The following is a 27,057-nucleotide window of genomic DNA, read 5'->3' on the forward strand; positions in this document are numbered from 1 at the left end:
AAAATAAAACTTCTATATTCGATTAGTGAAATTGGTAAAATAAAATCTCCAAAGAGTACCTAATGAAAATAAGATACACAATTTATGGCTGGGAAAAAGAATGTAAAAAGCAAATTACATAAATAAATGGCGGGAACTATGACGTGTAATATGTATTTTACCCGCCTTCCTCCTCCTTATTAACCCACACCGCCCCGCCATTTCTCCGATGGCCTGCGCACTCTAGTGCCAATCAATCAAACGATCACTCTTTTCTATTCAAAATCCTGGTCAATTAATTTAGGGTTAGGGTTTTTTATTTGCAAATAACAGCCAAATGGGAAAAAATGTCACTGAAGATCTGCTCTCCACCGTCCGATCTATCGTAGGCTGTGACTTCTCCGACATGGATATTATCAGAGCTCTCCACATGGCAAAACACGACCCTACTGCTGCTATCAACATTATTTTCGACACCCCGAGTTTCAATTCCAAGTTTAAACTCCAAACCCAAAAAACCCCAAATTCAACCAAATATAAACAGGCCCCTGATAAGCCGAAATTGGTAGATAAAGAAAATGGGAATCGTAATTCGGGTGAAAATTTGGATGTTACTTACAGGGGAACTAGTGAGGGAAATGGTAGCCTTGAGAATCCAGGGCTTTCGGATTCTGTTGGATGTGAGTGGTGGTACGTGGGTAATAGTTATGTGGCAGGGCTGTCAACGTGTAAAGGTAGGAAATTGAGGGCTGGCGATGAAGTTATATTCACATTTCCACTGAAGAATAATAGTTCAAGTTCGCCTTACCCTGGGAAAGTTTTTGGGAAAGGAAGGCAAGCTGCTGCAGCTTGTTCAGGGATTGTGAGGTTTTCCACTAGAGATAGTGAAGAGGTATGTTGCACAATGTTTCATTTCTCAGTTAGTAGTTCCTTGGTCTTTCTATTAATTTTGAAGGCAAAAACTTTAGAATGGCAGTTAAAGTGGTGCCCTTTGGAATAAATGTTCATATAATATTGATTGATTTTTTTTTTTTTTTCATTTCTGGATTAATGATAAGTACAGTTGAGATGCTATTTGAGCGATCTTTTACATGATGTATTGTGATTTTTGAATGGCTGTGACAGGTTGGCCGGATACCTCATGAGTGGGCTAGGTGTCTTTTGCCTCTGGTGAGAGATAAGAAGGTTAGAGTCGAGGGGTGCTGTAAATCAGCTCCTGATGTACTTGGGATAATGGATACGATTCTTTTGTCAATAAGGTGAGTCAGCTTAAATGTGAAGATTTACCTCTTGAATTTTCATTAAGTCATGCGTTGGTTTTGATCAGAAGTCATATAAGGATACATTGTCTATTTAACAGATATTAAGTATGCAGTTTTACAATTAATGATGCATCAATGATCTACACCCGATAACGCTTGAACTTTGCTTCCCTATGGTTTAATATTATGTTTGCTGGATACCATGCAGTTGCTGATGAATCTTGACTTTGTGCCAGTGTGTACATTAACAGTGCCTTGTTCCACAAGAACCAGCAGACCTCACTTAAGGCAGCCAGCAATTCAACTGAGGAAACAATTGTTCACCCTTTACCAAATTTGTTCCGGTTGCTTGGATTGACCCCTTTTAAGAAGGTGATATTTTGCCATTGGACTCTTGTACTCTTTTATGGTTACTACAAAGCAGTCTATTGGTAAATAAAAATTTGCCACATGGTACGAGCTTGATCATTTAAATGTTTTAACTCTCTTTGCTTAAGTAGGCAGAATTTGCACCTGCTGATTTGTATACAAGGAAACGGCCTTTAAACTCAAAGGTAAGAAAAAGTTTGATATACATTTTGTCAATCATTTTCTTTCTCAGTGAAGTCCAGCTAATACTTTTACCTGAACAGGATGGATCTGGTATTCGGACATCACTATTACATGTTAACAACTCTATGAATCAACCAAAAAATGGAAATGAAGTTGAAAATGAGGAGCCCATTTCGGATGCTGAGCTTGACAATATTGTCGGTGTTGGGGATTACTCTGAGTTAGAGGTATTGCTATTTATGAGGAATTCTGTCAGTGAAGCCAGCAATGCACATTTGGGTTAGAATTACCTAATAATTGTAATGATTTAGGAAATGGATCCTCCTAGTACACTTCTGTGTGAACTTCGACCCTACCAAAAGCAGGTGCTACATTGGATGCTTCAACTGGAGAAGGGAAAATGCTTGGATGAGGGAGCAACAACTCTTCATCCGTGTTGGGAGGCCTATCATCTGGCAGACAAGTACGTTGGATTCTTGTAGCATTCAATAGATTCTATTTACTCAGTGCTGAATATTGGTTGGATTTTTATTCTTGTATAGGAGGGAGCTAGTTATCTATTTGAACACGTTTACAGGCGATGCTACAGTAGAATTTCCAAGCACACTTCAAATGGCCAGGGGAGGAGTATGTTTCTATGGCTCAATTTTATTTCAATTTTATCAACATTTAAATGGTTATTTTCAATCTATATCAATAGTTACTAGACTAAATTATACTTTTGAAGATTCTGGCGGATGCTATGGGACTTGGTAAGACCATCATGACCATAGCCCTTCTACTTGCTCATTCACAAAGGGATGGGCCATTAAGTAGTCGATCTGTGAGTCAGCTTTCTAGTGAAATCGTTGAGGCCAATGATATTTCAGATCAGTTGCCAAATCAACCAAAAAAGGCTACAAAATTTTCAGGCTTTGTTAAGTCGATGGAGCAAAAGAAGGTTCTTGTAAATGGTGGCAATCTGATAGTATGTCCCATGACTCTATTGGGCCAATGGAAGGTACCTGTGTTGTCCTTTATGCATCCTATGGCTGTTATTTGCTGTTGGTTTGTCTCTGTTTCCCTTTTTCATATTCTTTTGGTAGTTGAATAGATGACAGTGGTTATTTCCTTAGTTATGAAAGTTTTAACCTTGTTAATAACTCACTTGTTGTTCGTAAGGGTAATCTAAAACATTTGAGTTTTCTGTCAGGCTGAGATAGAAACTCATGCACAACCTGGTTCTTTGTCTATATATGTTCACTATGGACAAAGTAGAGCAAAGGATGCGAAACTTCTGGCCCAGAATGATGTTGTAATAACTACATATGGAGTATTAACTTCGGAGTTTACAGCAGAGGTGGTTCAAAAGAATCTAGCATTTTTCTGTTTGTCTTTATATTTGCATAAATTTCATAAGAATTAATGCTCTCTTTCTTCTTCCTGTTTCCTTTCTAGGATATGGAGGAGAATGGGGGAATTCACTCAGTTCGGTGGTTTAGAGTGATTCTTGATGAGGCACATACCATAAAATCTTCAAAAAGTCAAATTTCAATTGCTGCTGCTGCTCTGGTTGCTAACTGTCGCTGGTGCCTCACTGGCACACCTATTCAGGTGATGTATTTTGTTCGTGTTTATATAAATCCTCGGTTTCAAAATTCTCTTATTTCTATATATACAGAGGAATAACCTTCCAACACTTTCAGCATCTTCTAGAGTTCACAATTAACAGCCAAAATAACCCTGAACTTGATGCACATATAATTAAAAATGCTAGAAAATGAGCTAACTCACAAAATCCTTGTCTTCTGATGGAGTCCATGAAGTTAAGTTCTGGACTGACATGCTCAACTGGCTATTAGCATGCTGTCTTCTAAAACAACGCCTCTGCTTATAGTACCTCATCAAGCTATTTATTTTTCTTCGCATATTCTTTGACTAATCGAGATGGGAAATGAGGAATATCTTTTATCGCAAAAATTGCTGTCTGGCACTGAGGCCAGGTCCTCGACTGAAATGTGTGTATATGATGTCAAATACTTTTAACTATTTTGTGTAGTATCAATCTGAATTTTATTCATTTGGTACTTTTATTTTTCACTGCTGTCTTTGTACGCCGAATTCTCATACATATATGACTTTGTTTATGACCCCTTATCTTATTCATGTAAATTTTTTATTTTTTGATACTTGGGAGATATGGTATGTTGAGTTCAAACCTGGATGCTTACTTTAGATATATCTATGCTGACATTTAGACTTAGACCAAGGGCATCACTACCTTACTATCTAAATTCTAAAGTAAATTTGTGCGCTGATGCTTTTTCAAGTAGATGAAAAGTTATTGCTTTCTTGTATGGCTTTTTAGATGTTATAGTCCTGATGCAAATGTTTTACATCTCAGAATAGCTTGGAAGACATCTACAGCCTTCTTCGGTTTTTGAAGGTGGAGCCTTGGGAAAATTGGGCATGGTAAGTTTTGCTTCAGTTATTATGGTTAATTTCTCTGCCTGCAATACCTTTTTATAATGAGTTTTACAATTTGATTGTAGTTTGTAGGCTGCAATTCACAGAGTGTGTGTGCGAAAGCATAGTTACTCACCGAAAAAGATGTTAAAAATGTGTATGAAAGCAAAAGTGGATAAATTGATAGGGGTTGTTATGCTGCATTCATTAAATACAAGTCTACTGGAAGATGAAGCTTTTGTCTTAGCTATGGAGATTTCATCTTCCTGAATTGATTAAATAAGCCCCCTAATGTCCACTAAATTCTATATTTCTGTAAGAGTTGACGTGTCATTTGGGGCGAGGAGGCTGCGTGGTTAATTTGTTTCTTTTATGACCTAGGTGGAATAAACTTGTCCAGAAACCATTTGAGGAGGGTGATGAGAGAGGACTGAGGTTGGTCCAGACCATTCTGAAGCCAATCATGTTAAGGAGAACAAAATCTAGTACAGATCGAGAAGGCAGGTGGGTGTACTGTATAATGGTGTAATACATCATCACCTCTCCGCCTTTTTTCAAATTAATCTCTAAAAGTTTTAGCTTGTTGCAGGCCAATTCTAGTTCTTCCTCCTGCAGATACTCAAGTGATTTACTGTGAACTGACAGAAGCTGAAAGAGATTTCTATGAGGCATTGTTTAAAAGATCGAAGGTTTGAAATTCTTTTTCATGATTGCATTTCATGTGACATAATTTGGTCTGGATTTTCTGTCATGGTCTTGTATAACCTTTTGATGGGAATCTCCTCAGGTGAAGTTTGATCAGTTTGTAGAGCAAGGACGGGTTCTTCATAATTATGCTTCTATATTGGAGTTGCTTTTACGTCTTCGTCAATGCTGTGATCATCCATTTCTTGTGATGAGGTGTGGACTCACCCTTTTTAACTCATGGTTGAGGAATTATAGTGTACTTATGTTGTCTGGAAGAGAATCAGTTTGCTCAATTTTTGATTTGGATGATGGAAAGGAACACAGTTTCTCTGCTAGTTTATTTGTAAACAGTCACTTCACTTTTTCACTTAAATGAGCCAGAAACTGCTGAAATATGAAAGTTCCTTTTGTAATTCCTACAGCCACTTTTAAACTTTAATGTTTGCCAACATGATAAGATTTATCATCACTTCATTGCCATCAAAATCACCATGTAATAGCACTTCATTGAGATATCATTGTATTGTTAGTGATTGAGTGATTTTGACATCTCCAGTCGAGGTGATACACAAGAATATTCTGATCTAAACAAGCTAGCTAAACGCTTCCTTAAAGGTGGCCAGAATGTCCTGGAAGGAGAAGTCAGAGATGTTCCTTCACGGGCATATGTTCAAGAGGTTGTGGAAGAGTTGCGCAAGGGGGAACAGGGAGAGTGTCCAATATGTCTTGAAGCATTTGAAGATGCAGTATTGACACCTTGTGCTCACCGCTTATGCCGAGAATGTCTCTTGGCAAGCTGGCGAAATTCGAGTTCTGGTTTATGTCCTGTTTGTAGGTATCTGCAAGCTACTGTTACGAATTCATCTCTATGATTTCATCTTTTATATTTCATTTTAGGTTTAAACTTTATTCTCCATGAAATCTTTTTATCACAAACTCTTCTTTCCTTCGAGCTGAGTGTGTTTCTTTTTCATCTCTCCAGGAAAACCATCACTAGGCAAGAGCTTATTACAGCTCCAACTGACAGTAGGTTTCAGATTGATATTGAGAAAAATTGGGTGGAATCAACCAAAGTTGTTGCTCTCTTGAAAGAGCTTGAGAAGCTTCGTTCATCAGGCTCTAAGAGCATTCTCTTCAGCCAATGGACTTCCTTTCTGGATCTCTTACAAATTCCCCTTTCTAGGTATGACTTACTACCTGCTTAAAGTTTTTGAAGTAGTATGCATGGTTGTATAGGGGCACTCCAATGATATACTTTTCAGTTGTATGCTCTTTGTCAAGTAGACTAACGCAGGGAATGAGGTGTTTTCAGGGCTGGTTTGACTTTAGGAGCTATTTAGCCATCTATTAGAAGATTTCAAAATAAGTAATCTGACCTGCTTAATTTTGAAAATATGATGTGCACAAATAATGTGGAATGATGCCTGTTTTGGATAGATACTAATATAGTTTCCATGCTGACCAGGAGTAGCGTTTCATTTCTGCGTCTGGATGGGACTTTAAACCAGCAGCAGCGGGAAAGGGTTATAAAACAGTTTTCGGAAGATGAGAACGTCTCGGTCTGTCGATTGTTTTTACTTTTCTTTTATTTATTCCCCTTCTTTGTGATAGATGGGATGTGCATGTCAAGTGGAAGCTTGGATATTCATCATCTGAGTGACTGTTTTGAATCAGGTCTTACTGATGTCGTTGAAGGCTGGAGGTGTTGGAATAAATCTAACAGCAGCTTCCAATGCCTTTGTCATGGTAGGGACACTATCAAACTTTTTATTATGAAGTAGCTACACATGATAAGCTGCAAATTATGTTAATTGTATTTCATTTTATTATTCTGTATACCCAATAAGTATGCCCAGGGAAGCTATGATCAATAGGTTAACATTCAAGTATTCCATTCTGTAGGATCCTTGGTGGAATCCAGCTGTAGAGGAACAAGCTGTCATGCGGATTCATCGCATTGGTCAAACAAAACAAGTCATGATCAAGCGGTTCATTGTAAAGGTAAGTTTTCATCATTTAGTTGGCTCATGTGGTTAAATCTAATTTCTTCTTGTTCTGTTTACAAGTTCTGACTAAAACAAAATAGCCTTCCTTTCTTGTGCTATAACTTTGACCTTCAATTTACTTGTTTTAACATACTTGCAGTCCATTATCTTTTCCTAAGTTTTGCTAATATTTCTCTACATTGCATGAATATTTACTTGGATAAGGGAACGGTTGAGGAAAGAATGGAGGCAGTGCAAGCACGCAAGCAACGGATGATAGCTGGTGCCTTGACCGACCAAGAAGTTAGAACAGCACGTATTGAGGAGCTGAAAATGCTTTTTACATAGATGACTGCTGCGAATGGAGGTTTTTTGCTGGTTCGCAATTGGTAATTCTCGTTTGCTTTTTGAATTCCTGGAATCAAGAAATTTAGATAGCAACAGAAGGAAGTTGATTTTTCCATGGCACCCAGGTTTTTTCATTGAGCTTCTGCATGTTAAAGGATGATAATTAGTGTTGAATCTTCTCTGATTATTCATGTACCTATCAAAAATCAGGGCAGACTCTTGAATAGAACCATCTGTGTATATAATATATACGAAGAAGATTTTGTAGTAGTTAAGCATATCAATTTAGGATTACAGTATTAGTGTAGAAGCTCCTGTTTGCATTATTATTTTTTCTGTACAAGGGAAATTAGTTTTTAGTCATTTATTTATATATTTGCTCATTCTTTTTTATTTCCATTATCTTCCTCCTAAAAATAATAATGCTGGTCAATTTGGTTTTATTTTGGTAGTTTGCTACGTTTAAAAATTAATTAACTCATTATAATTAATTGACATCATATTAAAATAGATATCTATAATTAATTAATGACAGGTATTTGGAAATCTGAGTTTCTTTTTAGGCTTCTTTTACGTATTTTTAAATAATGTATTATTATTATTATTATTATTATTATTATTATTATTATTATTATTATTTTTAAATGCTAAAGCGGATTATAACTTATAAGTACAGAAATGAAACAACTCTAGAAGGCCAAGGAGCCTCAACTATATCAATATTTATAATTTATAATTTGTTTTTTATTTGATTACAATATTGAAAATTAACTAAAAATTAAATTTTAATTTATTATTAAATATGAGAAAATATAATAAAATTAATAAATTATGAGAGTCTTGGTAATGTGTTTATAAGTTTTTTTCTTGCTGACTCTATTACTAGGACGTCTAATCCGGTTTAGGCATAGTCACAATTAAAGCTCTTCGCTTCTTTTTTTGCAGGTGAAGAGATCAAACCGACGGCTCTTTCCATATATCGTCCGTTTTATCAATTGAACCATAATCTGTAGGTTTTAAGTATTTTTTCTTCTTTTATAATAAATCTATTTATGTTTCATCTTTAATAAAAAAATAGAAAAATCATTTTCCTTTATTAATTAATTTCCTCATACTTTTATCAGAAATAAACAATTAAATTGAAAAATAATACTCATTTCTCCCGAACTAGAAAACAATGTACAATTTGCTCATCGTAAGCCAATTTAAAATCACCTCTAGGCAAATCAAACCAAAGAAAACGAACGTAAACCTAGGACAAACCATTAAATCGGACCAGATATCATTTAAAGGAGAATGGCCTTGAATCGGACCGGAAAACCTTCTCCTTCCTCCTCCTCTCCTTGCGAACAACGATCGCCTCCCATATCAGTTGTTCCTTAGCCATTTCCGGCCGATCAACGGCCAAGGACTGCCACTTCGTGCGACCCAGCCATCGTCTCGAAATCCTCTTGACATCCTAGCTCGATTTTCTTTATTCTTTGGCTGCTGAGAGAGAGAGAGAGAGAGAGAGAGGGAGAGAGATTGGCCGAACTTATTCCGACTAACCTACGACCGGCGATTTCAGTCATCAAGGTTAGTTTGGAACCACTTATTAAAGCATGTACCAGTATGCCTATATTCTCGATTAATCTCTTCAATTTGTATAGATTCTAGAATATTGAAATCCTAGGTTGAATTTGGGGATTGGTTGAATTAATTACAAATTTTAGAAATTGAAGTTAGATTAACGACGCTTACTGAATTTGGAGCATGCTGATGTATAGTTTTAAGGAATGGTTAAAGCAGTATATGCGGCCATGGCAGGTGCATAGAACCCTTATATTCAAGTTGTTGCATTTTCAATGAGGATTACGAATTTGTAATTAGTTTCACAAATCAGGGCGGTTTAGGAGTTGAAATAACTAAATGTAGTTACAAAACTTAGGATCCAAAGCCAAAAGTTTGCGAAAACTGAATCCAATAACGAACAAATTAGCATATAGAGCAGAAAATTAGCTTCATAAGTTAGTCATTCTGGTTTAAAAATAATTAGATTAAATAGAATCCAAGGTTACCTTAGAAATGTTAAATGCCAATTGGTTACGTTAGAATTAAATCACTTAAATGTGAAAAGTGAAAAGTCCAAATTGCGTATAAACATTATTTCATTAACACCTATAATATAAGTGGAAGACTTGATAAAAATCCCTAATTCTCTTCCATCTCTTTTTCATAGGGTTTTTAGGACCATGAGTTCGCAAATCTCAGGCTCTAGTGCAACACCATCAATTGTCATTGAATAATATAGACAATCAACACTTTAAAAGGGACAAAATATATTGGTATCATATTGATATAACAAGAAGTTACATTTTGCATCTACCTAAACCAAAGAATTGAATTATTAAACTTCATACTCCATTACAAACAAAAAGAGACAATGCCAACTTGACCAAAAAAAGTGCATTATCAGTTACAGCTATAAAAAAGCAACAAATTTCAAAAAGTGCCTTCTTCTCATTTCCTCTTCCTTTTCAATTGGCTACGCAAATTTCTGGTTTTAGTTAGTTAAAACCTTGTTCGGCGTTTTGTAAGCTGAGTTTTGATTGAGAATTTTATCATTGGAGAGTACTTGGCACTTGGATTAGTTATCAATCCATGTTTGGTGCTGAGAAAATATGGGAAAACTTGAGATGGAAAATAGTAGTTTACTGTGTTGCAAGAAAATGGAAACGTGGAATACAGATACGGGAAACGGTCTTTGCAAAAATACAGGAAACGGTAACGTGGGGGAAACTCAAAAATATAAAAAATATAAGGATGTATTTACAAATATAAAAAATAAATTATTACAAACCATTAATATATTCAATAATAAATCAAGTCCATTCCATATTTAATCATATCTAAAAGAAAAAAAAATTTCATTTACAAGTTTCTCCTCATAAAAAATACATATATTTAAATTTGTATTTATTTATGTATTTATTTGAATTAGAAATTAGAAAAATGGGTTTCCGAGCGTTTCCAGATCGCGGAAAATGTCTTTCCAAGAGCATAAACGTGTTTCTAAATTATCTAATTTATGGAAATGGCCCTGAAACATTTCCGAGGAGTTTCCAAACATTTCCGAAACGTGGAAACGGCAGCCAATGAGAGTTTCCGTGCAACATAGGTAGTTTAGTTTGAGCTCGAGATTGCAATTTGATTTTTTTGTTTTGGTATTTCAATTTGGAAATCTAATCGGTGTACTTCAATTTTCTACTTTCAATGGTTTATATTTTTTTATTTTTTATTTTCTGATTGTCAATTTTTCTCTATTTTCTCCCTCATTTGTAGGAACTGGAAACATTTATAGGGTTTTGTTTTGGATCCCATGGATACTTCAATTGCTGAAGGCGGTTTCACAACTTAATTTTACTACTTAAAATTTGATAAGGGCAAGCTTGCATAGGAAGACTTTGGTTTTGGTGTAAAAATTATGGTAGGGAATTCATTAGCTCAGGTTTCAACAGGCCCTGCTACCATGTTAGCATCATCATTGACTGTTCTACCCCATGGTTTGCCTTATCTTCCATCAAGACAGAAGAAACAACTCAGGCAGGTTAGAGCTATGTCGGCAGACGTAGGACCTAGCCAAGCATCCTCATCTTCATCAGAGAAAAAGAACCCACTTGCAGTTGTTTTGGGGGTTCCTCAAAATGTTTGGAGGCAAACATTAAAGCCATTGAGTGATTTCGGTTTTGGAAGGAGGAGCATTTGGGAAGGTGGAGTTGGGTTGTTTCTTGTGTCAGCTATTGTACTTTCTACACTTAGTTTGGCTTGGTTGAGGGGGTTTCAATTACGTTCGAAATTCAGGAAGTATTTGGCTGTATTTGAGTTTGCTCAAGCTGGCGGTATTTGCACAGGAACCCCAGTTAGGATTAGAGGGGTGACTGTTGGCAATGTCATCAAAGTTAATCCTTCCTTAAGATGTATTGAAGCAGTTGTTGAGGTGTGCCGATTGAATTTTAATTTTGTGTTCTACACCCTGACATAAAAATTGTACTGATTTCTTACTTTATGTTTTCTAGGTTGAAGATGATAAAATAATCATACCTAGAAATTCGCTAATCGAGTTGAACCAGTCAGGTCTTCTTATGGAAACAATCATTGATATTACACCTAAAGATCCAATTCCATCACCATCTGTAGGACCTCTTGATGCTGAGTGCGTTAAGGAAGGTCAAATTGTATGCGATAGGCAAAAGATAAAGGGACGTCAAGGAGTAAGTTTAGATGAATTGGTTGGGATATTTACCCGTTTGGGACGTGAAATGGAGGAAATTGGTGTTTCTAAGAGTTACACGCTGGCTGAGCGTGTTGCTGCTGTAATTGAAGAGGCAAAACCACTGCTTACAAAGGTGCGAACTGGCCTTCTTCTGTTTTGTTTTTGCATTTAATTGATAATATGTCACCTTAACTGCATTGTTGAGGTGATCAATATTCTGGATTCTGCAAAATCAAGATTATTTTTTTAAAAAGGTTTTATTGGTAAAAAAAAGAAAATTAACAATCACCTGTTATCTTGAAGAACTTTTGTTCACTCAGTTTGGTTCAGGTGGTAGAAAAATATGTTCTTGAGGGCACAATTGAATAGTTTGTCAAGGCACATTCAGTTGGAGTCTGAAAGTGCTGACTGAATAAAATGCTACTTATCTGGAATGAGATGGAGGTTTAAACATTGTATTAGCAAAACCTCAAGAAATGTACTTTATTAGATATCCATACACCTACTTGTCAGTTTTAATTTGCATTAGTTTAAAACTGGTCAACTGCATAGGAAAAAAAAAATGTTAGCTCTTGTCATGCTTAACCAAATTTAATACAGTTCTATTGATAAAACATTAATGGATACTCATGCAAACTTTGGTTCTGATGTAGTGATATCTCAGATCCAGGAAATGGCTGAAGACATTCAACCTTTGCTGGCTGAGGTTCGTGATGGTGGTCTTCTTAGGGAAGTTGAAACTTTGACTAGAAGTCTAACGCAAGCCTCTGAAGATTTAAGGTGAATTATACTTCTTTTTTCTATAACCAGTTGAATTTTTGAGATCTTCCAATAATCCCAACTAATAAATAAAAGAATACACTCGATAAAATACATGCACAAACTACCTTCATGACCATAGAAAACTTCAAGATTGGGTTGTGGTCAAACTGAGATGAAAGCTTTGAGCAGCTATGTTAAAGCTTTGCGTGGGCTAAGGCAATGATATAATAACTACAGGACTAACAATTGCGTTGCATGCACTTTGAATAAACAATTTGATACCAGATGCTTGGAAAGTCTGGAAAGGCCAGTGGCAAGTCTCCAAATGAATTAGACTTAAAAGCAACCCTTAATTTAGTCCTTTTTGGGTGCTATCCAACTTTCTAGCCCGACTTTTACACTGGCCTGGGGAATTCTTATTCTGTTGCCAGCCCTTGCATCATGCAATTGAAAAACCGTAAACTCAGCTTAGATATGTAATCAATGATCCGTAAGGTCAACACATTTCAAGAGTGGGAGAGGGAAACAAGGGCATGAACTCCTAAAGTTTTGAATTGTGAGGCAATAAGTCAACAACTATTTCATATAAAGCTCAATTAATGATTGTAGCTCTGAGGGTTACCAGCAAATCTTATTTACTGCACTTAGCAGCTAGCTTGAGTTGTTTTTTGCTTCTTTACACGTGATAAAGTGTAGCAGCATTTGGTTTATATGCACACTGGTTTTCACATTATATCCTCTTATAAAACATTGAGATGCTACAATGGTAAAAGTTTAAATATTTTGTAGACAATTTTATCCTATAAAATCTTAAGTTCCAAAACTAAAATCAGAATTTCCAAAAGTAAGTTATGTTCTTTCTATTGCAGTTTTGAATGGAATACCAGTTTGTCTCTTTTGTGGGTTTGCCACTTAAATAGCATTTAAGAGATTTTTTTTTTTTTCGGGTCAAAAGCCCAATGGGATTATTTTGACGTGCTTTTGGGGGAGAGACTTTTCATTCATCACCTTTCAATTGTGGAAACAGTTGTCTTCTTTCCTAACAATGCTTCTAACAGAAAAGCTATCTTTATCTCTTTATTAACAATTTTTATTAGGAACAAATTGTAATGTTGCAAATTGCATTTTGTCTATAACTAAATTCTACCATAGTATCTCTTTTCTTTCATTGCCATTGGTGATGTTCCCCATTTGTTGTCACAGTTACACGTGCTTCTTGCATCATCACTGTTATTTCACTTCTTCCACTATAACATTGTATCACCAGGTTTCGATATATATTTATATATATGAGATTAATTTGATCAGAGTGGATATTTGAAACAAATGATTCATATAGTCACCCTAGTTAGTTTGGGACTAAGGCTTGGTGGTTGTTGTTGTTGGCCTCTGGGAATTAACTATGTCACTGCGTCGAAGACATTATTTTAGCATCAATAGCCAATAAAATATAGGAAAATTGAGTGGGACTGAAGTTCCCGACTTCTAGGTCCCCACACCCGTTTGGGTTGGAGAATTTTAGCATCAGCAAAATAAAGTCTCTCTCTCTGAACATATATCTCTGTTGCACAAAAGTCTACTGATAAAAGAACCGCAATCATCTAATAGCACAACCATGGGTGCAGGTTGTCTGTGTTAAGGCCAATCTCAGGTTTAGAAACATGTTGAACTGCGACATGATAATTTTTCCATCAAGGCCAATCTCAGGTTTAGAAGGGCCTTTTTAGAGTGGCAATGCGACACCATCTTGATTTCCAATGCTCTGTTGTAGTGTTAATTTTTCACGCATATGAGTGTCAAAGATCCTTCATGCAATTATATGTAGTTACTATAATGTAAATGCCTACTGGACCTTTATGCTTCAACATGTTAATTGCTTCTGTAGGAAACCTTGGAGTAGAAACATGTAATGGTATTGAGAGGTGTGATGGGTTTTTGAGTGGTTAAACATGATTTTGTTGATTTTTTAACATTTGCATACTGACGTTCAAATTTGACATTTGATTAAAGCAAGATGAGAATTCTGTGGACTGTGCATTGAAAGAAACAAAAAGGATGGTCTTCTTGAAAACATTGAGGGAATAAGCCATTTTCTGACTCATAAAATCTCAATGGTTGAGTCTTTCTTTTCTGCAGAAGGGCACATGTATCTATTATGACCCCAGAGAACACAGAGTTGATTCAAAAGTCCATTTACAGTCTGATATTTACTTTGAAAAACATTGAGGTGATATCCTGATTGAAATTTTCCTATAGTTTTTGCTATGCTGTTATCTTGGATGTTTTTATTTGCCAAGTTTTTTCTTATTTTGTTTTCGCCTTCAACCATATTAGAATATAAGCTCTGATATTCTGGGGTTTACGGGTGATGAAGTTACAAGACAGAACTTGAAAGCGCTTATCAAGTCTCTAAGTAGGATGTTATGAAGGCTAGTAAAAGGTGAAAATAGCAATGGGTAACTTTCAAAGTTGATTGGGTGCCTGAAATGGTTTCCTTCATTATACTAGGCACACGACAGAGCCATAGTGGATCTTACAGGTCAGCTCCCTTCTGGTTGCATTTGTGAAGAAGGCTTCACGTTAGAGCCTCAGAGGTACTTGTTGCATTTTTTTTAATGAAGTCCTGTCAGATGTTTCTCTTAACCCAGTCAGAAAAGAATAATAGAAGCTCTTTTGTTATAGAAAACTTGTGATTAGCATTTTGAATACTTGGAAAAGCTTTGATTTTTTTGTTGTAGGATTTTGATTTCCCAGCTAAAAGAAAGTTTCTAGAGAAAAATAGAATACCATATTGAAAATTTACTGCCTGATGAATTTTTTTATCTGCATGTAGTCATCTTCTTCCCTTCTTGAAAGGCTTACAAATGAAATCATGAATTTATTTTTCTTTTTAAATTGCAAACTTGGAACTATATTTCTCTCGACTTGTGGTTTGAATTGCTTCTGAAAAGACAGATTCCTGATTATTATTCCGATCTTGTTGATTTAGTTTATGAGATTCCTAGTCCTTTTATTGGTGATTGAACACTCCGTGTGCACACTGCCTGTTATTTGACCACCTTTTAAACATTTCTTGCAAAAGTTAATAGCTAATTTTCAATATAAAATAGATAAAATATGAAGGTAAGGTTTATATTTTCCTTCTCTTTACACTTCAGAAAATTTTTTTTTTAAAAAAAAGTGTTTGCTTCCAAACAAATATAGAGGTGTACTTATTCCTTCTAATCTCTCTTCCATTTTCTTAATTTTTTATAATGTTATAATATCTCGATAAGGCTTTTGGTTACTAGAATGCAACATTTTTATAAAGACAGATTTGTAAGAAAATAATAAAAATGCTAAATTTTTATGTTTCTTTATAAATTCTTTTTTTATGGTACAATAATTAAATTATAGCATTTCTAGGGTTATTTTTTAAATTCAAATCGGTAATTTTTTCATATAATTTATTTTTTATTATATATTGAATTCTTAAAAGAGTTTTATTCTTAATAAAAATTTGTTATTTTTTATTTTCTTTTTCATTATTGAATTAATTTAATAAGAGATTTGTCTCCCTTGCAATTAATATATGGCCTCTGGTTAAACATTTTTAATTTTCTTGATATTTTTTCTTTTATATCCTAAATATGTTTGACTTGAAAGAAAATAGTATTTATGAATTTAAAAAAAAATTAAAACTATATATTTCTGTTTTTGGTTATTTTTTGGGTTTCAAAAGTTTGTGTGTATGTTCATATATTTCTTTCTCTAATGCGCTGGGTAAATAATTCTATCACTATATGCAAAATGATTATTATTATTAATTCAGATTATCTTCTCATTTCTTTTCTTTTACCTACCAGTGGAAAAAAAATTATTATTATTTTTTATTATAGCTGTATATAGGTATTGATTTGGGATTGAGGGCAAGGGTTTTGAGTGATAACTTGATTTTCTTTTTGAGTACTTATCAGGGTTTTAAGAATCTCTATTTATAAATTAGAGACTGTAGAATTAAGTATAGGGATTGAATTGAACTTTATTTTGAGACTACTTCATTATATAAAAATAGAATCAAGTACATAATAAATATTATTGTAAGTAGTTTATACGACAAAGTCTAATACAAATTAAGCAATTATATTTTTGTAATTTTAAAAAAATTATATTTTAATATTATATAGATAAACAATTAAAAGAGTATAAAAAATGAAAATATAACCAATATTGTCAACGTGGAACGCATGTCATAAAAAATACTAACTGCGGTGAAAAAGTTATATTTTACATAAAAGAGTATAACACTCTGTTTGGAAGAGTGGATTTTATCAAAGGAAAGAAAAATTTGATGAAAAAAAATAGGAGAAAGCAACTTTTCTTCTATTTGGAAAGTGGAGAGAAAATAGCTAAGCAAGGAAAATAATCAAGCCCATAAACTTGCAATCTCTCCTAATTGGAGAGGGTATTTAAAAATTACTAACAGGTTGAAAGGAAAAGAGATAGATATGGAAGAAGAGATTTACTTATTGGTTATGCTTTTTTGAATAATATGAGAAAATTTTGGCCAAGATTTTTAGTAATAGGTAGTAAAAGCGTCTTGAATCGTATGTAAAAGTGAGAGATCATAGGAAGAGAAAATCAGGGAAAAGGGATATTGGGTGTTTGCCACGTTGACAGAATTTTAGTTGAGGAAGAATAAGATAAGAAAACGATTTTGAAATTAAATTTTTTTAAATAATCAAATGGTATTATTTCTATTTAGATGGTGATTAATTTATTTAAATAGTACTTAAATAAATTATTATTTTTTATTTGCTAATATTTCAAATAGTATTTGATTATTATTTTTTTATTTTAAATACTAAATTTACTTGTTAAATTGTTTTTTTTAGATGGTTAAATTATTTTTGTTCGTTAAACAGTACTTTATTATATTTAGGTTCAATAATTCTTAGAACATTAGTTTATATAGTCGGGTAAGGTATTAACTTTTATAATAATCGTTCTTTCTTTCTCTTCTTTATTTTCCTCCAATCCAAACATAAAATAAAAAAAAAGAAAATAATACAATCATTTATTATTTTTCTCTTCAATCCCAAAAAAAAAAAAAAAAACAGTGTAAATGCCATGTGCACGTGGATTTGAAATTAAATTATATAAGCCGGATATAAATCATGGTTAATTTTCTAATTAACCCTTCAAAAACCACTATTTACAAAAATTGAAGTAAAGAGTACCCTCTCTCCCGCTCCAAGTCCCAACTCCCGAAAACACTTAACAGCGACTACTACCAGTCCTTCCATTGTCTCAAAGTCCCTTCGCCATGCCGGCTATCTCTTTCTGCCCCACCACCGTCGCGGCCTACGCCACCAATTTTTCCCTCGCATTAAAGCTTGAGAAACCTCAAAAATCCCTCATTTCATTCTCTAAACTGCCCTCCTTTTCCAAAGTGCTAAACCCTATCAATACTTCTTTTACTACATCTCGAACCCTTGTTCCTCCCAAATACTCCGCCGCCTCCGATCTATCTGCTCTCAGTTCTGCATCCGCCGATGATTCCATCTCCGCCGAAACTTCCTCTTTCAAATCCTTAAAATCTCGCCTCCGAAATGGCGAAACTCTTTATGGCCTCTTTCTCCTCAGCTTTTCCCCGACTCTCGCTGAAATTGCTGGCTTTTCCGGCTACGATTTCGTTGTCCTTGACATGGAGCACGGACCCGGCGGCATTACTGAAGCTCTAAGCTGTCTCCATGCGTTAGCCGCCACTCAGACTCCAGCGATCATCCGCTTACCGGAGAGTTGCCCTACTTGGGCTAAGAAGGCACTGGATCTCGGTCCACAAGGAATAATGTTTCCGATGATTGAAAGCGCTAAAATGGCAAAGAAAGCTGTGTCGTATTGCCGGTTTCCACCGGACGGTATTCGTGGATCGGCGCATACGGTGGTTAGGGCATCGAATTATGGAATTGATGAAGGCTATTTGAGTAATTACGAAAACGAGTTGCTCATCATGTGCCAGGTAGAGAGCGAAGAAGGGGTGAAGAAAGCGGAAGAGATTGCAGCCGTTGAGGGCGTTGACTGTATACAAATGGGGCCGTTGGATCTGAGTGCGAGCCTGGGGTACCTGTGGGACCCAGGGCACAAGAAGGTGAGAGAAATGTTGAGAAAGGCTGAGAAGGCAGTGTTCGGGTCCAACCCCGGTAGTGGTGGTGGGGCTTACTTGGCTGGGTTTGCGATGCCGCACGATGGGCCCACAAATTTGAAATCACGTGGATATCACATGGTATCAGGTGCCGTTGATTTGGGCATGTTTAGGAGTGCTGCTGTAGAGGATGTGAAGAGGTTTAAGACGTTCTTGGTTCAAGGTTCTGATGATGAGGAGCATGGTAACGATGCTGATGAGAAGTACTGGAGCGAATAATTTTCTTTTTCTTTTTCTTTTTCTTTTTTTAAAATGGGCAAAATAAGGCTGAGAATTACTGGAGCATGGTCTGCTGTAATTTGTCTTTGTTTTTTTGTAAATGTAGTGAGTGGGTTTATTTATATCTGGTTTTTGAAGTTAAGTGCAGAGATTAGATAAAATATGTTTTAGGACATGAGTTGAGAGACCAAATTGCACAGCTTTTATTTGGTGTTTGAAATTTTAATGTCAAATAATTTTTAAGCTATTGGTAATTCCTAAAATCGTTTAAGAAGATTGGGCATTGCAAGTTTTGCTTCAGTTATTATGGTTAATCTCTCTGGCAGTAATACCTTTTTGTTTCATTTGGGCATATGAGTTTTACAACTTGATTGTAGTTTACTGCAATTCACAGTGTGTAAGAGAGAAAGACACACCAAAAAAGATTTTAAATGTTTATAGAAGTAGATAAATTGATGGAGTTTGTTATGCTGCATTCTTTAAATACTAGTCTACTGGAAGATGAAGCTCTTGTCTTGGCTATGGAGATCTCGTTTTCCTGGATTGATTAGGTAACCCCCTAATATCCACTAAATTCTATGTCTCTAAGAGTAGATGTGTAATTTGTGGGATGCAGGCTGTGTGGTTAATTTGTTTCTTTTATGACCTAGGTGAATAAACCTGTCCGGAAACCATTTAAGGAGGGTGATGAGGGAGGACTGAAGTTGGTTCAGACCATTTTCAAGCCAATCATGTTAAGCAGAACAAATCTAGTACAGATCAAGAAGCAGCTTAGTGTACTGTATAACGTTGTAATGCAACATAACCTCTCAGGTCTCAGCTTTGTTTTAAATGAATCTCCAAAAGTTTTAGCTTATTGCAGGCCAACTCTAGTTCTTCCTCCTGCAGATGCTCAAGTGATTTACTGTGAACTGACAGAAGGTGAAAGAGATTGCCTGCATTGTTTAAAAGATCCAAGGTTTGAAATTCTTTTGTATGATTACTTTTCACGTGATATTATTTGGTCTAGCTTTTCTGTCGTGGTTTTGTATAACCTTTTGATGGGAATCCCCTCAGGTGAAGTTTTATCAGTTTGTAGAGCAAGGGCGGTTCTTCATAATTATGCCTCTATATTGGACTTACTTTTACGTCTTCGACAATGCTGTGATCACCCATTTCCTGTCATGAGGTCTGAATTCCCCTTCATAACTGTTTCCTGTTTGTATACCTTAGAATGGTGATGATTTTCATAGGGAATGATGGTATGATGGTTTTGAAAGGAATTATGATGTACCATGCTAGATTTTTGTTATCCTTCAATAGTGTTGTGTTACATGGTTATTTCATCTGGAAAAGAACCCTTGTGCTCAAATTTTGATTTGGATGGTGGAAAGGAACACAGTTTCTGAGCTAGTTTCTTGTAAACAGTCACTTTGCTTTTTCACTTTAATGAGCCAGAAACTTCTGAAATATGAAAGTTCCTTTTGCAATTCCTACCTATTGAATGCCACTTTTAAACTTTTAAATGTTTGCCGACGTAAACTTAAATTGGTAAATATTGCCATCAAAATCACCATATAATAGCACTTCTTTGAGATTGGTAATTTTATGGTTCAATTATCAATATCATGCATCTTCATAAATTGGTCACAACTAAAACAGCAGCATAGATGGACACAAACTGGGCCAGATCTTTGTTCAAAGGAATGTACCATTGTGTTGTTATTGATTTAGTGACTTTGACATCTCCAGTCGAGGTGATACACTAGAATATTCTGATCTAAACAAGCTAGCTAAACGCTTCCTTAAATGTGGCCAGAATGCCCTGGAAGGAGAAGCCAGAGATGTTCCTTCATGGGAATATATTCAAGAGTTGTCTTGAAGCATTTGAAGATGCAGTATTGACACCTTGTTCTCACCGCAAATGCCGAGAATGTCTCTTGGCAAGCTGGCGAAATTTGAGTTCTGGTTTATATGTCCTGTTTGTAGGTACCTTCAAGCTACTGTTATGAGTTCCTCTCTATGATTTTCGTTTTTTCATATTTCATTTTAGGTTTAAACATTATTCTTTATTCAATCTTTCTATTACAAACTCTTCTTTCCTACAAGCTGAGAGTGTTCTCGTTTTCTTCTCCTCAGGAAAACCATCACTAGACAAGAGCTCATTTCAGCTCCAACTGACAGTAGGTTTCAGATTGATAGTGAAAAAAATTGGGTGGAATCATCTAAAGTTGTTGCTCTCTTGAAAGAGCTTGAAACCTTCATTCATCAGGCTCTAAGAGCATTCTCTTCAGCCAATGGACTTCCTTTCTGGATCTCTTACAAATTCCCTTTCTGGGTATGAAATCCTACCTGCTTAAAGATTTGAAATGGTGTGCTTGGTTGTATAAGGGCACCCCGATGATATATGTTTCAGTTGTATGCTTTTGGCAAGTGGACTGACAAAGAGAGTGAGGTCTTGTCAGGGTGATTCAACTTTAAGGGCGCTCCATTGATATACTTTTCAGTGGTATGCTTTGGCAAGGATAACAAAGAGAGTGAGGTCTTGTGAGAGCTGCTTCGACTTTACGGACTGTTTAGCCTGTTTGAAGATTTCAAAATAAACGACCTGACCTGCTTAATTTTGAAATATGATGTGCACAAATATGATTTATTCAAATTGATCTTGGTAGCAAGGTGGTTTATTTGGACTGAAGTACGGTTTGAGATTTCTGAACTATATATATATTTTTTTCATTTTTGTATTTTGTTATGGTATCTCAGATAATGCTTTCTCATGAAAGTTCCAATCAGATTCTGTTCTATAGTTGCATGCTTCATGTGGAATGATGCCTGTTTTGGCTAGCCACCGCATTTACTTTCTATTAAAATTCCCATGCAGACCAGAAGTAGCATTTTATTTCTTGGTCTGTATGGGACTTTAAACCAGCAGCAGTGATATAAAACAGTTTTCAGAAGATGAGAACATCTCGGTCTGTCAATCTTTTTTATTTTATTTATTTATTTATTTTTCCCATCTTTGTGATAGATTGGATGTGCTTGTCAAGCAGAGAAGCTTGGGTATTGATCATCTGAGTGATTGTTTTGAATCAGGTATTACTGACGCGGTTGAAGGCTGGAGGTGTTGAAATAAATCTAACAGGAGCTTCCAATGCCTTTGTCATGGTAGGGACACTATCAAACTTTTTTTTTGTTTGTATTGCAAGATGATGCCTCGAGAGGATGAATTTTCCTTCTACATTTGCAGGTACATAAGCAGACACCAGCCTTGACTTGAGAACATAAATTTTCATTGTAAAGGTAAATTTTCATCCTTGACTTGGCTTATGTGGTTCAATCTTGTTTGTTTGATCTCTTCTTGTTCTGTTTAGAAGTACGGAGTAAAACAGAGTTATGGCCCTCCTTTCTTGTGCTATAACTGACTTTCAATTTACTTGCTTTGACATACTTGCAGTCCATTATCTGTTCCTAAGTTTTGCTAATATTTCTCTACATTGCATAAATATGTACTTTGGATAAAAGGGAACGGTTGAGGAAAGAAGAGGCAGTGCAAGCACGCAAGCAACAGATGATAGCCGGTGCCTTGACCCACCAGTAAGTTGGAACAGCACGAACTGAAGAACTGAAAATGCTTTTTCAAATGGAGGCAGTGCAAGCACGCAAGCAACAGATGATAGCCGGTGCCTTGACCCACCAAGAAGTTGGAACAGCACGGACTGAAGAACTGAAAATGCTTTTTCAAATAGATGACTGCTGTGAATGGAGGTTTTTTTGTCGATTCACAATGCACATTCTCCTTGTGAAGTTGAGCTTCTGCATGTTGAAGGATGATAACTAGTGTTGAATCTCCTCTGATTATTCATGTACCTATCAAAAATCAGGGCAGACTCTTGAATAGAACCAGCTGTGTATATAATATATATGAAGAAGATTTTGTAGTAGTTAAGCATATCAATTTAGGATTACAGTATTAGGAGTGTATTGGATTATGATTGTGTAAGATTTTCAAAGAATTGTTGTGTTTGATAAAATTGAAGGATTTCTTATGATTTCACATATTCCATTAGAATTTTACATAGAGTTTTATGGAATTGGTAAGATTTTTTTTATAGATTTTGATTGACTTTGATGGAATTACAATAATTTTTTTATATCTAATAAAAATTAATTTTAGGACCTAATTGACAAATTAAAAGGTTTTGGGGTCCAATTGAAAAATTGAAAAACAACGAGGGATCAAAAAGTAAATGTATTATCATCTCAAAAACTTACCGCCGCGGGCAGTGAAGGCTAGCAATGGCCAGTGTTATCGGCCATTACGTAATTCCAAAACATTCACGATGTGGTCAAGAACGGTGATCATCTTGTGCTCTTAGAACAGTCACGATGTGATCAAGAACAGCGATTGTCTCGTCAAAAAATCGTAAGTTTAAATAAATAAATAAATACATATATTAATTTAAAATCGAAAAACAACAACCACCATTAGCCAGGACTCGCGACAATTAGGTGGTTTTATATTAATTTAAAATCGATGCACCACCCGTCGCTTGCGACTCAAGGAGCATAGTGGTTCGGTCACAACAATGGCAGATTGTATTCTTTAGTTTTTTTGATTATTTTAAAACTTTTTTAAATTTTTTTATTTGATTAAATCATTATTTAAATGAAATCAACGCATACAAATTCAAAAAAAATAATAAAATCAATTCTGAAAATTTGCAGCACCATTAATATTAATTTTTGTGAAAATATCAAATTCTTAGTACATAAATTAATTCGAAACTAATCCAATAAATAATACGTTGTTTTACATCTTAAAGAGTAAAGATGGAAGTAGTACAGTTATTATCTTAAAGAGTAAGAATGGAAGTAGTACAGTTATTTTAGAGTACCCGCTCCGCTCCGACCATTCAAAGAGGATCCAAATAATTATAAAAGAGTTTGGAACGAATATAGATAGTGAAATTACTACTCGTAATGGATATGGATAGTGAAATTACTATATATAGGATATGTGTACCACTTGTAATGGATACAAGTAAGGTACGTATATAGATATTTGGATACCCGTTACTCAGTAATCGCTATATTAAACAGGTTCAGTTGTAGGTACCCGCGCCCTATCCATGAGTAGTACCCTATCCATATTTAGTAAAAATTAGATTTTAAATAAATTCGAATTTGAATTAGTTTAAGATTCACGGACACCCTACCCGTTTAAGAGGTACTTTAAACAAGTTTTGGACACACACGGGTAATAAAATTTAAACGGGTTCGAATATGGATACTTGAAAGAGTATTTAAATGGGTTTAGAACCAATACGTTTAAAATTCGCGAATTTCCACTCCACTTCCATTCTTATTAAGAGGTGTATTGAATAAAGATTCTGTTAGATTTCAAAAGATTGTTTAAATTTTTGGATTAGAGGATAGATTTGTGAGACTCTTTTATTCATACCTAGCACCTTAAAATCCAATGAAATTAATAATTTTATAAAATCCTTTTAAATCAATAAATTTTGAATATCATCAAATTTGTATGGACTTTTAAAAAATCATAACTGAATATCATCAGATTTTTATGGATTTTATAAAAGTTTGAATTTGATAGCCACAAAGTTTTAATAGACCTCAAAAAAACTCTAGATTGAATACTATTAAAACTCTAAAATCTTTTAAAATCTAATAGAGTCTTAATTCAATATACCATACTTAGTATAGAAGCTATGTTTGCATTATTATTTTTTCTGTACAAGGGATATTAGTTTTTAGTCATTTATTTATATATTTGCCCATTCTTTTTTATTTCCATTATCTTCATCTTAAAAATAATAATGCTCGTCAATTTGGTTTTATTTTGGTAATTTGCTACGTTTAAAAATTAATTAATTCATTATAATTAATTGAGTTCATATTAAAAGATATATATAATTAATTAAAGACGGGTATTTGGAAATCTGAGTTTTTTTTTTTTTTAAAGATAATGCCTTAAATTTTAATAAAGATAAAATAATACATATTGATATCTAACATAAAATGACGAAAACAAATCTTTATTTAATATAATACTAATTCACTCTTCATTTAATATAATTAATATGTATATAGTTAATGTGAAATCAAATTTAGACTTTACAACTATAGAAAAGAAACAACACTACAAGGCCAAGGAGCCTCAACCACGGTTCAAAAAAAAAAAAAAAAAAAAAAGAGCCTCAATCATATCAATGTTTATAATTTATTTTTATTATTTTGATTAAAATATCAAAAATGAGTTAAAAATCAAAATTTAATTTATAAAATTATAAATATTTATTGTTAAATACGAAAAAAATAAAACAAAACTATAAATTATGAGAGTCTTCATCATGGTAGCTGGGCGTTGCACATGAATAATATTTCTTGATAATATGTGGATTATAATGTGTTTATAATTTTTTTTTCTTTATTATAGTACAGTTATTTATGTTCATTTTTAGCAAAGAATAGGAAAATTCATTTTCTTTATTAATTAATTTCCCTAGATTATTACCAGAAATAAACAAATAAATTGAAAAATAATATTCATTTCTCCCGGACTTAAAAACAATATATAGTTTGCTCAAAAATTATTTTTTTAATATAATTTTCCTCTTGAGCTTGCAATAAATAATCAAAAAGCCTAATGAAACGTACAATTTACCAAGGACTGCAAATTCGAGTTAGGGATGGCCATTTCACGGTTTTTGGAACTGGGGTTTGCGGTTCGGTTCCGGTTTCAACTTTTGAGGAATAGCAAATCGACAGTTTCAAGAATCGGTTGGAACTAATTATTTTTTCAACCAGTTAGAACCGGCGGTTCCACCTAGTTCCAACAACTATTTTTTTTTTTTTTTTACTTTTTAAATATTTTTGTGAAATCTTCAAATGAATCCTTCTAACAACTTTTTATTAATTTTTTCTTAAAGTTTTTTCTAAAAATTATTTCATAAATATTTAAATTTTTCAAATTTTCAGCAAAAAAAATATTCCCTAATTTTCGATTTTATAATTATGAGATTCGCCGAAAAATCAACCAGAGAACCGGTCGGAACCGTTGACTTCGAACCATTAAGGAACCGGAATTGGAATCGGAATTGGAATCATAATCATTTAATTCCAAATCGTAACCAGAACCGTCAGTTTTCGGTTCCATTCCAAATTCTAAATTTTTTAGAACCGAAACCGGCGGTTCCGAAACCTTGGCCACCCCCTCTTCCCGCAACCCAGTCATAGTCTCGGCATCCTCTCGACGTTCTAGCATGATTTTCGTCATTCTTTGGCTGCTTCACGGGAGAGAGAGGGAGAGATTGACCGAACTTATTTTGAATAACGCACGTCGTTTCAGGCGATTACAGTCATCAGGTTAGTTTTAAACCAGTTATTAAAGCTTGTATGTCTATATTTTCGATTAATTTCTTCAGTTTGTATAGATTCTAGGATATTGAAATCCTATGTTGAATTTGGGCATTGATTGAATTAGTTACAAATTTTAGAAATTGAAGTTAAATTTACGAACCTTATTGAATTTGGAGCATGTTGATAGTTTTAATGGAATGGTTAAAGTCAGTAGTTTCAGACATGGCAGCCGGCGGTAGTGCTGCCAGCCATCGGTGTTTTCCGACAAAGAGAACCCCCAAATTAAAGTTACTGCATTTTCATTGAGGATTACGAATTTGTAATTAGTTTCACAAATCAGCACCCTTTAGGACTTAAAATAACTAAATGTAGTTATAAAACTTAGGCTCCAAAGCCAAAATTAGCATAGCGAGCAGAAAATCAGCTTCATAAGTTAGTTATTCAGGTTAAAAAATAATTAGATTAAATGGAATCCAAGGTTAAGTTAGAAATGTTAAATGTCAATTAGTTAAGTTAAATGAATTGCTTAGAAATTTGCTGAAATTACCGAATTGACAAAGAGAATATTTTATCTCCTAATATTACTATTATTGCGTGGAAAAATACTATCACCGGAACAATATCTTTCCATTATTGCCTCTTAAATTAAAAACGTTATCGCTGTAGTCTGTTTTATCCAACCAACCTCTCATTTCTTCTTTCTTACTTTAATTTGATGTATCATAGAAATTAAATTAACACTTTTGATCTATTTATAATTAGTTAGCTTAGTGAGTTAGTTTCCCTCTTTTTTTTTTATTTTTGAGTTATTTGTCTTAATTATAAAATTTAACTTATAATAATCAGGATGTAAATATACTTATACCGTCTTTAGCAACATATGAGATTCATTTTTCAAAATGGATAGAGGTTATTGTTTATGTCTTATAGTTTTGAATATGAAGTGATTCTTTGTTTTCTACTGCAGAATTTGAGCAAAATAACTGTAAAACGGCACAGTGTGCCCGTATATATCTGAAGGGC

The 27,057-nt window shown here is 34.4% G+C and overlaps 3 protein-coding genes across 9 annotated transcripts; all 3 read left to right on the top strand.

The window, feature by feature from the left end:
- Window positions 1–106: 106 nt before the first annotated feature.
- On the top strand, window positions 107–8,358 carry RAD5 (DNA/RNA helicase protein). Of its 4 annotated transcripts, XM_012220789.3 has the most exons (21): window positions 115–871; window positions 1,105–1,238; window positions 1,478–1,613; window positions 1,742–1,795; window positions 1,874–2,020; window positions 2,105–2,256; window positions 2,336–2,420; window positions 2,521–2,793; window positions 2,986–3,132; window positions 3,231–3,386; window positions 4,177–4,244; window positions 4,620–4,742; window positions 4,828–4,927; window positions 5,026–5,138; window positions 5,482–5,760; window positions 5,908–6,108; window positions 6,391–6,484; window positions 6,600–6,671; window positions 6,828–6,926; window positions 7,136–7,299; window positions 8,204–8,358. In XM_012220789.3, exons 1-20 carry the CDS (start codon window positions 317–319, stop codon window positions 7,256–7,258), a joined length of 3,111 nt encoding a protein of 1,036 aa, XP_012076179.1. In that variant the 5' UTR covers window positions 115–316; the 3' UTR covers window positions 7,259–7,299; window positions 8,204–8,358. The 4 variants fall into 4 exon arrangements, with proteins under 4 accessions (XP_012076180.1, XP_020536255.1, XP_012076179.1 ...); XM_020680596.3 differs by lacking the exon at window positions 8,204–8,358 and having other exon boundaries at window positions 114–871; window positions 1,493–1,613; window positions 7,136–7,657; XM_012220788.4 differs by lacking the exon at window positions 8,204–8,358 and having other exon boundaries at window positions 7,136–7,657.
- Window positions 8,359–10,196: 1,838 nt separating this feature from the next.
- LOC105637348 (protein TRIGALACTOSYLDIACYLGLYCEROL 2, chloroplastic) lies at window positions 10,197–15,070 on the top strand. Of its 3 annotated transcripts, none has more exons than XM_020680598.3 (6): window positions 10,198–10,415; window positions 10,580–11,234; window positions 11,314–11,643; window positions 12,175–12,290; window positions 14,409–14,499; window positions 14,647–15,070. In XM_020680598.3, exons 2-6 carry the CDS (start codon window positions 10,722–10,724, stop codon window positions 14,662–14,664), a joined length of 1,068 nt encoding a protein of 355 aa, XP_020536257.2. In that variant the 5' UTR covers window positions 10,198–10,415; window positions 10,580–10,721; the 3' UTR covers window positions 14,665–15,070. The 3 variants fall into 3 exon arrangements, with proteins under 3 accessions (XP_020536258.2, XP_020536257.2, XP_012076181.2); XM_012220791.4 differs by having other exon boundaries at window positions 10,200–10,415; window positions 14,607–15,070; XM_020680599.3 differs by lacking the exon at window positions 14,409–14,499 and having other exon boundaries at window positions 10,197–10,415.
- A 4,016-nt stretch (window positions 15,071–19,086) lies between these two features.
- Window positions 19,087–22,710, top strand: LOC105637350 (DNA repair protein RAD5A). Of its 2 annotated transcripts, none has more exons than XM_089724438.1 (8): window positions 19,087–19,226; window positions 19,326–19,633; window positions 19,732–19,843; window positions 20,474–20,643; window positions 20,794–20,992; window positions 21,748–21,819; window positions 21,902–21,954; window positions 22,177–22,710. In XM_089724438.1, exons 4-7 carry the CDS (start codon window positions 20,579–20,581, stop codon window positions 21,929–21,931), a joined length of 366 nt encoding a protein of 121 aa, XP_089580564.1. In that variant the 5' UTR covers window positions 19,087–19,226; window positions 19,326–19,633; window positions 19,732–19,843; window positions 20,474–20,578; the 3' UTR covers window positions 21,932–21,954; window positions 22,177–22,710. The 2 variants fall into 2 exon arrangements, with proteins under 2 accessions (XP_089580564.1, XP_089580567.1); XM_089724441.1 differs by having other exon boundaries at window positions 20,474–20,639.
- The last annotated feature ends 4,347 nt before the right edge of the window (window positions 22,711–27,057 follow it).

Source organism: Jatropha curcas, chromosome 1, assembly GCF_041381405.1.
Source record: "Jatropha curcas cultivar XTBG-Jc1 chromosome 1, XTBG_Jcur_1.0, whole genome shotgun sequence".
In the NCBI taxonomy this organism is placed as follows: Eukaryota; Viridiplantae; Streptophyta; class Magnoliopsida; order Malpighiales; family Euphorbiaceae; genus Jatropha; species Jatropha curcas.